This window comes from Camelus ferus, chromosome 2, assembly GCF_009834535.1.
Source record: "Camelus ferus isolate YT-003-E chromosome 2, BCGSAC_Cfer_1.0, whole genome shotgun sequence".
Classification (NCBI taxonomy): domain Eukaryota; kingdom Metazoa; phylum Chordata; class Mammalia; order Artiodactyla; family Camelidae; genus Camelus; species Camelus ferus.
Window position 1 is genome coordinate 103,211,432 of NC_045697.1, and position 12,112 is coordinate 103,223,543.

Consider the following 12,112-nt stretch of genomic DNA (forward strand, 5'->3'; position numbering starts at 1 on the left):
GCCGTTAGCCTCGGAACCTCAGCTCACAGAAGAGTGCACACGAGAGAAATATAAAGCCCATTCCCAGGTCAGGTGCACACACAACCCCTACGCCAAGCTGGGCCTTACCTAGAGGAGTCTGAAACTCACCACTGTCCTGAGCTACGGCAAAAGAAAAATAATAGTATAATCTTATTTGATCTGCATTATGAACAGGATATAGAGTACAAGCAGTTCCATCACAGAAAAGCAATTTAGACATCGGCGGTCTGTTTCATTTTAAGGACATTTCTGTGACCCACGGCTCAATCTTTCTTTCGCGGCTCAGGCAAAGTGCTAAGGGTTTTTCCGTGCTCCCGTTAGTTATCGTAAAGACACTCTCTCAGGCAAATTAATTCTCTGATATGGCAAAGGGAAAAACAAAACAAAACAAAACAAAGACTCACTGTATAGCCAGAAGGCATTAGCAATTTTTTCAAAGTATTCTTCTACTTGGTCATCCTAGAACATAAACTATTACATAGGGGACCATTAGCACCGCACGGGAAGTGTCTGTATCCGCAAAAGCATCAGCGTTCACTGTGCATTCTCCCCAGTGGGCCGGAGGCTCTGGACTCCTGAGGTCCCCAAAGGAAAGGGGACCTAACTGGCGAAGCCACAACTGGCCGGGGCCGCAGTTAATGGGTGTGACTGGGCTACTGGGAAGAGGGATGGGTGCTAGTCCAACCACATAAATACATGGCTCTTTTTTTTTTTTTAGGGTAAAAGTATACAAATGTTTAGAAAGGGACAGTGGGAACAAAACAAATCAAATTCCCAAATAAGCTCTTGCTAGGCATTAACCACCCCTCCCCCCATTCTTCTTCTCTTCCCCACCCCTCCCACCTAATCGCCCCTCTCCCCAGAGTGAAATAAAATGGGATCCAACAGTAGGTGCTGCTCCTTGGGCAAGTTTTTGAGGAGGCCCCCCCCTGACCAGGCAGGAGCCTGGGGAGTCCACCCTGACTTGCCCCCCACCCCCCACTTGACTCCCAACCTCCCTCTGGGTCTCTCCACCCCTCGGCCATTCAGAGGAGTCATGCCACCTCTCTGGCAAGTTGTGAGTTTCAAAGATAAAAATGTTCAAAAATAATTTTTTTTTTCTTAAGTAAAACGTCATGTTTCATTCTTTTAATTACATGATCATCTTAGCTAAACATGAATAATTAGGCCTGGAAGTTGACGTGTGTTTCTGTCCCCAGTGACACATGCTTCTATCTCTTTACTAGCCCGTGAGCGCCTTGAGAACTGGGACTCTGATTTTAGAAGCACTGGGATTAAACTCTGGTAGCGTTCGGACGAACGTTTCCCAAGAGTGGAAATTATGTTTTATTCTTTGTTTGCCCTTTAGCACCTATTATCAAGCCAGACACACAGTGCATTCGTTAATAACGGATGGGTCTCACTTCAGACCAGAGGGCTCCTTGCAAATATTGGTTAATGATGATGCTTGGTGTCTAGGTCTTTGGGGATCTGTGACTAACATGTGCCCAGAAATGTCAGATCTCACTGAAGGCTACACCAGGGAGATCCCGATTCCAGTTCCTGGGAAGGCATGAAGCATCTTTGCAGGAAGACAGGAGGCACATGATCTTTGCATAAAAAAAAAAAAGTTGCCTCCTGCCTGTTCAAACTGACAAAAGATCCAATATTTGTGGGTGGGTGTGGATGGAGCAGTTGTAATGCTTATTTAGAAGACTTGTGGCAAATCATCTGAAAAAACAGAGATGGTGAAGTGCAGTGACAGCGTAATAATTTACACGTGAGGACCCTAACCCCAAGTCCCTTAAAATCAAGTCTGGACAAAACTCAAGCAGCGGAGGATGAGTCTACCCTTGCGTGCTCGTGCCGAGTTGCTTCAACGAGTCGTCTTGCTTGCCGGAATCCCGGCATATTTGTGGAATGCACTTTCCTACTGACATCTGCTGACCCCTGGGAGACAGGTCTATTCCTCTCCAGCTAAAGGCAGCTGAGGTGCCTAACTCCCCCCATGCCAACCCCCCTCCCCATGACCCCCAAAACCCTCAGGTGGGGGACGGGGCAGGGCTGGGGAAAGGGTGTTTAATAACAACACAGTAAAAGGTTCTGTACTTGCTTTCCTTACTTGAGCCCACCGGTGGGGACAGTGTGGCATTTCTTATGCTCCAGCAGCTGTTCAGGGGTCTTCATGAACTTGTGGCACACGTCACACTCAAACATCCGGGTGATGAGGTGTATCTGCAGATGGCGCTCAAACATGTTCTTCGTCTTGCAGACAAAGTTGCAAAAAACGCATTCGAACCCTGAAAGGACCAAGACTGGGTGTACAGGTGCGTGGGGCAGAGGAACAGGAGGGTGGGAGTCGGGCGGCCCTCCCCGCTCCTGCTCCCCTCCAGCTAGACCCTTCCAGGTACTGTGCCCTGCATCTCCATGCTAAAAGGAGTTAGCGGAATTAATACCACACTCCCCATCCTTCCACCCCACACTGGGATGTAAATCAAGCCAAAAAAACATACCCAAATTGTAGATGATACATATTAGGTTGTTCTCAGGCTTCGTATTTATTTTCCAACATCGCTTCTCTCAAGGGCTTATTCTTAAGACTGCACATCCCCCAACACCGTGTAGGGCTGAGCCGGCCAGCCCACCTCCTCCCTTACCCTTCTCTGGCTTTTCCTCACTGTTCAGTGAGGGCTGGCTCCCGGGCACGACCGAGATGACCAGCAGGTTGTTTCCGCTCTTGTTTTTCTGGGAGCTGTCGGAATCGTCCTTGCTGTTGGCTGAATCACTCAGAGCGGAGAGGGAGGATGAAGAGGGGCTGTTTGATTCACTAGGGGTCTTCCTGTCTTCCCCTGAAAATTAAAACAAACAAAGAAACCCCAGGTCTGTTATTTAGGAGATGAAAACCCTAGAATAACAGCAGTGATGGGGGCAGGGAGCTGGGGCCTCATGGCCACATCATCACCCAGGGAGCACAGGCTGAGGTTTCCAGCTGTCCCAGTGCTGGACCTGTGGTGAGGGTACTTGTGGTTCATGGGCCAGGAGTAGATATTCATTTATTTGACAAGTGTTTATTGGGATCTTATAATAATTAAAATAAAAATGACAATAATAGCTAAGATGGACATGTTACTGAGTGTGAGGAACTGTGTCATGCTTGAAATGCATTATCTCATTTTATCCTCTCCAAAACCCAAAGAGGCATGACTGTTGTCACCCCCATCTTGCAGACGAGGGGAAGGAGGCAGTCAGGTTAACTCGGCCTCGGTCACATGGCTAGGAAGTGGCAGAGCAGAGATTTCAGCAGGTCAGGCTCTAGTGTCCGTCGTCTTCATCAGTGGTTGTCACAGAATTGGATACAAGGCAGTGAAGAAGAGGGACCTCTGAGAGAGAAGAAAGAAAAGAGGTGGGCCCTCCGACTGTCCTGCTTCCTGCCTTGAGAGACTTTTCTTCCCAGGCTGCAGTGCAGGGATGGGGACCTGCCCAGCAAACTCACTGAGATGAGAAGAGAGAGCTGAGGATTTGAGGACATCAATATGACAGGACTTTGCAGGACAGAGCAGCACAGGAGAGGAACTCAGACACCTGCAGAGGGGCCCCCAAGGGCATTCAGCAGTGTAGGGATCAGAGCACGTGTGTGAGGAAATTGCCCAAAGTTGGAGGGAAAAAAAAGCCATCTGAAAGGCTTAGTGAATAGGGTCCATTTCCAATGGCCAGATTAGAAAAACTCATAATTCCCGAGGCATTGGACAGAAAATCAAGAAAGATCTTTTAACACTGGGTAATGATTAGCCCTAGAGGGGTCACTGCTTCAGACCTGCCTGACAAATCATTAAAGCCAAAAGGATCAAAGTTTCCAAGTAATTAACAGCATCCTAAGACAAAGGTCAAGCATATTTCTAGGAATATAAAATATCCAGCACCCAGCAAGGGAAAAACTGCAATGTCTGACATATAAACAAAGATTACCAGGCATGCCAGGAAACAAGAAAGCACAACCCCAAATGGGAAGAATAAGCAACCAATCAAAACTGACCCGGAACTGAGAAAGTTGTTAGAATCTGCAGACAAGGACGTAAGCACAGGTTTGGTAACTGTACTCCGTATGCTCAAAAAGTTAAGCAGAGATATAAAAGAGATTAAAAAGACCCAATCTAAATTTCTAGAGTTGAAAATTACAGTGTCAGAGATGAAAAATACCCTGGATGGGACTGCCAGCAATTTAGACATGGCAGAAGAAAGATGAGTGAACTTGAAGATACTAGCAACAGAAATGATCTGAAATGAAACACAGAAAAAAGAACCACAAAAAATGAAAAGAGAATCAGTGAGCTACCTGTTTGGGTAGATTAATATAGGTTTTACTGAAGTCCCTTATGGGGTGGGGAGGGCAGGAAAAATATTTGAAAACGTCAACATTTTTCCCAATTTGAGGTAAACCACAAACCCAGAGATCCAAGAAACACAACAAACCCCAAGCACCAGGAAGATGATGAAATCTATACCAAGGCACATCGTAATCAAACTGCTCAAAGCCAGTGATAAAGAAAAAGATCCTAAAAGCAGCCAGAGGAAAAAGGATACGTTATGTGCAGAGGAACAAAAATAAGCGTACAGCAGATTTCTCCCTGGATGTTAAGCAATGAAAGAAATGACTGTCAACCTGAAACTTTACATCCAGTGAAAATATATTTCAAATACAAAAGCAAAAAAAAAAAAAAAAAAAAAAAGCTGAAAGAATTCATCACCAGCAGACTCAAATTACCAGAAATGTTAAAAGAAATTCTTCAGGCAGAAGGAAAAAGACACCACCTGTGAAAAATGGATCTACACAAAAGAATGAAGAACACTAGACATGATGACCACATGGATAGATGAGTTTTTCTTCTTAAAACAGGTATAATAGGTTTATGACAATAATAACATAAAGGCTGGGAGAGGAGAAATCATTGTGCAGCTCTCATACTATCTATGAAGTGTTATAATATCACTTGACATATACAGTAATAAATAAAAAATGTACACCATAAACCCCAAATAACTGGAGGGCTATATACACTGTTCATGTTCAGGAGACTCCATATAGTTAAGACATCAATTCTCCCCAAGCCAATTCAATGCAACCCCATAATTTCAGGTTACGGTAGAAAATATAAGAAGACCATGCTTCAGTTCCCTTCACATCAGTCAATTAAGTCATCGAGTGATTGGAAGCTCTAGAAACAAACTTCCTTTATTAGGGGATAAAAAAAACAAGTCACATTTTTTATATGGGCATAAAAAGTCCAGAAGTAAACAAACATGTAACGGTGGTCACAGCTAGTGTGAGAAATGATCAGCGTTAGGCTTGTTTTCTTTGATTTGGTTTTCAAAATTTTCTAGAGTGACCATACGTTACTTTTCCAACCAAAAAAAGTTTTTAAAAAGAGGAAGGAAAACTATTTACCTGCTTATAAGATTTTAAGTCCTGTTCCAGTCAGAGCTGCCCATATGCCCAGAGCGGGCAACTCTTACTTCAGTTTATAGTTTTTAAAATCTTGTTCCCTAGCAGAAATGAACTTGGTTGAGTACGTGACCTCCCTTAGGGAGTATATACCTTTACCATATATTCTTCTCTTGGTACAAGGAAAGCCAGCACCATTACTGCCAGTCTCTTATCTAAATATGTAACCAGCTCAGTCACATTTTGTAGACAGAGAATATTTTCAGTGGGAGCCCTGAGTCCCTGACGCTATTTACCAAATCCATTCTCTAAGACTGGCCTGGCCAGTAGAATATTGCAGATGGTTATTTTAATCTTGTTTTTCAAGTTAAAATAGATAATTTTAATGACCACCTTGGAGAACAGCTCCAAGTACCCTCAGGCTTATGGCACCAAGGAGAGCTACCTAAATGAATAAATTTACAAATATCCAGGTGCCACGGAAGGCACTTTGGGAAGCAGCCCAGCCTGCTTGATTTGTAATGGCAGGTCTATCTGGCATCCTCTCCTCTCGGTCCCCATCTCCTTCCAGTCTCTCTTAGGGAGTGAGCCAGGGTGTCCTTGTCAACCCAACCCAAGGCTCTCATTGTGATCCCAGGGGTCACTGATCTGCAGCATCACAGAGATTTCTGGTGAACGACACCCGTGCATGGGTAATGCAACCTCAAACACTAGGATGGCCAACTAAAGAGAACTTTAAAAATCTGAAGATTTTCTAATTGAAAATGACACACGTTGAGAAATTGAGACTTTATAAAAGAGTACCAACCAATTTGCTGCCTCAGTACAAGCACCATTACATTTTTGGTGTTCTTCTTTTTATTTTTCAAAAAGGAAGCATCTCAAGGAAACTGATCTCTCCTCAGGTCTCAGAATGAACACAGCCTCACCAACATCTTGATTTTATTCCCGTAAGACTAGTCTGAGACTTCCGGCCTACAGAACTATAAGATAATAAATTTCTGTGATTTTAAGCACCCCCCCCCCCAAAGTAAGCATCTCTATTTTAAAACTGTTGATACACATTACTATATACAAAACAGATAAACCACAAGGACCTCCTGTATAGCACAGGAAACTATATTCAATTTATTGTAATAACATATAAGGGAAAAGAATCTGAAAAGGAAGTATCTATGTATGTATATGTACAACTGAATATTTTGCTGTACACCTGTAACTCACATTGTAAATCAACTACACTTCAATGAAAAAGAAAATTAAAAGTAAATAAATAAAGGTATTGCCATTAATTGCATAGTGGTTCAGAATAAGGACTTTAGATTCAGAATATTTGACTTTGAATGCCACCTATACCCCTTAGTAGCTGTATGACCTGGGACAAAGATTTAACTTTGTGCCTCAATTATCTCATTCATCTAAAAAAAGGGGCTAATTTCAGCACCTGCCTCATATGTTTGTTGTGAGGATTAAATGGGCTTTTATACGCAAAGCACTAAGAGCAATGCCTGGCTCGTGGTAAGCATTATTGAAGAATATGTCATTATTATTATATTATAAAATATAACATATAGTATTTACAAAATACAATAAGGATAGTAACCACGAACACTTTGCATTTTCCCTTGCTGTTTGATATACGTGGAGCAGAGTTGGCTCTCACAAGATTTATAAGAAGAATTATGAATTAATAGTTTTAAATGACAGTATTATATCCATGGAATGGACTGATCCTACTTTATTTAAATATTTCCTTAAAATTACATTTTCAGTTAAAATGAATATTCCACTGTTTCGGGTTTTTTTTTTTTTTTTTCCCTACAGATAAATTCTCAGAAGTGGGATTACTGGGTCACAGAGCCTTACATTTTCCAGCCTCTCGGTAAACATTCATTAGTTTTCAAAAGTCCTACCACTTTGCAGGGCCATCGTCACAAGAGAATCAGCCGCTTTTGGCAACAGTGGGTACCTGGAAGACGTGCTCCTAACTTAATAGTGAAAGATAAGCCACTCCTGAGTTTCAGGCTGACTGCTAGCGAGGCTGAACACTTACCCTGATGTTGAGTGATTAGCTTTTCTTTCTTTTATGATGAACTGACTGTTCACGACCTGAAGTGTTTCTTACCAGTTTATATGAATTTTCTATGTTGTAAATATACTGGCCTTTTGTCATTTTTACAAACACATTTTTCAGACTGTGGTTTTTTGTTTTCCCTTTGTCTTCTCTTTTGCAAAGAGAGGAAATGTTCCTGTGTCGAATCCCTTGATCCTCCTCCTCTGAGATGTCTTGCGTCACTTAAGCTTTTACAGATCCTTCTCGCTCTGTAAGTGTGATAAATACTCTATTTTCTTCGAGCCTTTCTGGGGCTGCTTGGTTAACAGGGATTGTGTCAGTCATCTGGCACTTATTTTGGCATCTATGTGACATGAAGTATATTGATGGTTGTTTTTTCCAAATAGCTATTCAAAATCCTCAACTGCCATTATCGCAACATTTAAAAACTGCAGCAAAATTTGCATTAAGGAGTCAAGAGCACCAGAGGGACTGTTTTTCCCTCGCTGATGTCCTCTGCAAGGACCAGGGCAGACAGAGGGCAAGGAGGGGTGAAGGAAGAAACACCAAGCAGAGGACAGTTCTTCAGACTCACAAGTGTGTCGTGGGTGAGAGTCGCCAGTAAGGAGGTCTGAGAAAGCACGTGGATTCTGTGGGAGAATCGCAAGATAGGCCACTTGTCGACGCGAAAACCTGCTGTTGATTAAAGCTGTAGATTACAACTTCATTAGGTACCAAGAAAGCATTTCAGATCTCCCAGGGCGCTGAAATGAAGGATGCCTGTTCCTACGACAGGTAAACCGGATGAGATAATGAGGCTCACGTAGAATCTCAGGCCTGTCCGGCAGGTCCTGCGCATTTAAAACCTCAGGGAACGGATGGAGGCCCAGAGAAGTTAGCATGAGTGCCTGCATTCGCAGTGCCTTGCGGTAACATGGGGTCTAGAACCGGGATCTGGAATTCAGTGCGTGCTCTCCTCCATCCCAGTAACTTCTTCCACACAGGCCAACCTCAGAGACGCGGCAGGGTTGGTTCCAGACCACAGCAAGAAAGCAAATATCACAATAAAGTCACATGAATTTACACATGAGTTGTTTGGTGTCCTGGTGTGTATGAAAGTTATGTTTACACTACACTGTAGTCTATTAAGTGGGCAACAGAATTATGTCTAAAAAAACAATGTACATACCTTAATTAAAAGGCACTTTATTGCTAAAAAATGCTGTCATCTGAGCCTTTTTCAGTGAGGCACAATCTCTTTGCAACAGCAATATCAATGATCACTGACCACAGACCACATAACAAATATAATGATAACAAAAAGTTTAAAATATCACAAGAATTACCAAAATATGACACAGAGACATAAAGTCGGCAAACGTTGAAAAATGGTGCTAACAGACTAGCCTGATGCAGGGTTGCCACAAATCTTCACAATTTGCTTAAAAAAAAATCTGCGAAGAGAAACAAGGCAAAATGCAATAAAACAAGGTATGCCTGTACGTACTAAGGTTAGGCAAGGGCCATGGCTGAGTAATTTTCTTACTTGCATGCACACGTGTGTGTGGATGCACTTGCACACATCCATTCATTCACTGGATGAAGGTTTCTCTCCACCCACACCAAGCAGCCACGGGTCCAGGTGCTGGAGACGCAGCCGTGCCTTGGATAAGCTCCTTATTCTTAGGAATATACATTGTCTGTATTACATAGCGTACATAGTGCTTTTATATCATAACTTTGCAACTGCACAGCTTATTAATTACAATTTGGATGTATATATTTTGGGTCAAAACCACCTCAAAGCAGCAGCTAAAGACAAGAAACCCTCACTGTGAGACCTTCTAGCTTATAACGGGGGTCAGCCAACTAGAACCCTCGGGCCAAATCTAGCCTCTGTGCCTTCGTAAATAAAGCTCCCACGGAATGCTGCCACACCCATTCATTTGCATCCTGTCCAGGGCTCCATTCCAATTCCAACGGCAGAGCTGAACAGCAGGGACAGAAACTGCACAGCCTGAAAGTCTAAGATAGCTACTACCTGGCCCTTAAAAGAAAAACCCTTGCTAGCACCCCTGGCTTATAAAATAGGATATAACCTTATTCCCTAATAGCTGTAGCATCTAAGGCTTCTACTGTGTTAGAAAAGACAGTCCTTCAGTGCATCTCACTCTCGCTCTCTGTGCTAACACACCGCTACACCAGGAGCGCCACCACCTCAGAGAGAGCAGATCGTCGCTGTGTTCCCCGTGGCAACTGAGAAGTATGTTTGCATCGGTTACTTGTGAATGTGAAGTTTCCAGTGATGACAGTCAAGTGATTCTAAGTCCAACTTCCTTCCAGCCATTATGGTTTCTATGGTTTCCTGGAGGTGGTGGTGGAGGGGGCTGCGGAGGGGGGAGGGGGAAGGGAAGGTTCTCGGCTGGGTTTGGGCATGCTTTGGGGTGGGGAGGGCGAGAAGAAAGGACGTGTAATAGAAAAGAGAGAGAAAAAAGAATACCTGAAAAGCCAGTGGAAATGGAACAGAGGCTGGCCTTTCCCTCCACTGGCCGCTCCAGAAATGCTAAATTTAATTTGTCTTCGATGTGAGTTTCCCAGCTCACCTGCTGCCCACGGTGCTAATGTGGTTACGGTCAGACAACTGACTGTAAAAACGGCACCTTCTCACTCAGCCTAACGGCTCTCTGCAGACCTCCGAGTCATAGCTGCTCAACTTACTGACAAAAACAAGCTTTTATTGCTGTTGGCACCACGGAGCCAAAGCGGCCAGGAAAGCACAGAGACTTCACGGCCGTGCACATCGTCAGGGAGATTCCCCTTCCTGAATCCTTCAAGTGCTGAGGATGCGGGGGGCTGACCCAACGCCTGGGGCTGGTGGTCAGCAATGTAACTTGGAAGCCCTGGGAAATACAGCGGGAGCTCCTCCTCCTCCTAATTTAATGACTCCGTGCTGGTGTCATTTGTAACTATCACTTGGGAGAGGACAATTGCACGGTGAAGTCAAAATGTTAACATCATTAAATGGAAGAAGTTAACCAGCATGGCAAGAGCCTTACAGGAAAGGACAGCCATGGCAAAGTCTTGGCTGAAGCCAAGAGAGACATTGGGTTGTTTCGGGAGAAGCCGGTTTTCTTTATCTCTGGACAGAACTGCCAGGGCATCATTCTGGAGGGTGTCCAGGCTGCAGTTCAAGGGAAGAGGAGCACAGCCCGCAGAATGATGTTTGCGGTACCCTGGCACCATAAAACAGAAAGGCGTAGAACTCTGCCAAGGGCTGCACGGGGCTGCCAGGACAGCAGTGATACGGAGAGTGGGCTCCAGCATGAAACTGTGCTGGTCTGAGTTTCTGGAGTCACATCCTGGTGGACACCTGAAGCCTCGGTTTCTCCACCTGGCTAGTATGCCGACAGTGGTATTGACTGCAGAGGGTTGTTTTAAGCTTAAATGAGATCCAGAGCGCAAAGGCGCAAGCCTGGGGCATCGTAAAAGCTGGATGACTGCTGGCTACAATGATGATGATCAGGATGAGGAACAAGCCAACAGCCCGCACCCTTCAACTGCTTGTGCGGCTGTCAGATCAGCGTGGCACAAGCCGGGCCAGATAATGGGGGAAGTGGCCCTGCCACCCCGAGAAAGCCCCTCCTTCTGGAAGGAAATGTCAGTGTCGCCTGGTGAAGAGGATGCCCCTGCCAGGGAATGGGGGGTGGGGTGGGGAGGGCAACTGGGGTTGGAAGAGAGACTGGTGCGAAGGACAGACAGGGAGGGTCACCTGTGTGCTTGGTGCCGATGTGAGCCTTTATCTCTGCTTCCTCCATGGTGACGAAGTCGCAGGCCGTGCAGCAGATGGAGAACATCCACTGCTCCTTGTCCACGTGGAGCGACATGTGACTGACAAACTGGACATTGAGCTCGGTCTCAAATCCACACACGTGACAGCTGTACCAGAGGGGGAATGAAGAGAAGCAGAGAGAGAAGAGTGATCTTCCTAACAGAAGCTATTCAGTTGGACTCGGGACACTCTGAAATCCAGGCCTTGACCCAGGTTTTCCTCCCACCAAAAGGCTTTGCGTTAGGAAATTCTTCCGCTTTCTGGGACGCCTCTGATGTGGTCACCGTGCCAAACGGACTAAGTTGGAGCATAATGTAACAATCCCATACATGCTCTAATGATGCTAATAGTCATAAATCTAATGAAAAATTACAGATTCCAGATGCTGCAAAACACCTAACTGATTCCTTTGGGCAAAGAGATGCGGGGCAGCCTTGCCAAGGTATTAGTGGTGCTGGTGCACTGATAAACTTGAGTAACCCGCACACCCGGTGAGCCCCTCTCTGGCTCTGGAAACCTTCCATGCAGGAATGGACGCACATCCAGGTGGCACTCTGAGCAGGAGCAAGCCCTGTCTGTGACCGTCCTGGATAGAAGTTGCCCTCCTTGGAGACATTCCATGCAAACACAGCTAGCAAGTTTCCTCCCATCTGGATAGCCCGTCACTCAGGCAAGATTCAACAGCAAGTCTGAAACTTGGGATTTTACAGCAACCAAACCAAATATAGATTCATGGTTGACTATGGAAGAGAAACGCAAAATTCCAGGTACTGAAGGATAACACAGCCAA

The 12,112-nt window shown here is 44.8% G+C and overlaps 1 protein-coding gene across 10 annotated transcripts in view; it reads right to left on the reverse strand.

Moving 5' to 3' along the window:
• ZNF827 (zinc finger protein 827) overlaps positions 1-12,112 on the reverse strand; it is a 170,262-nt gene that overhangs the window by 5,323 nt on the left and 152,827 nt on the right. For 3 of the 10 annotated variants that reach the window (XM_032464360.1, XM_032464404.1, XM_032464355.1), the window contains 3 exons: positions 11,263-11,429; positions 2,658-2,849; positions 2,123-2,300 (listed from right to left, as the gene is read on the reverse strand). In XM_032464360.1, the coding sequence (XP_032320251.1) occupies positions 2,123-2,300; positions 2,658-2,849; positions 11,263-11,429 (537 nt within the window). The other 7 variants (XM_006187222.3, XM_032464370.1, XM_014561336.2 and 4 more) reach the window with 7 other exon arrangements.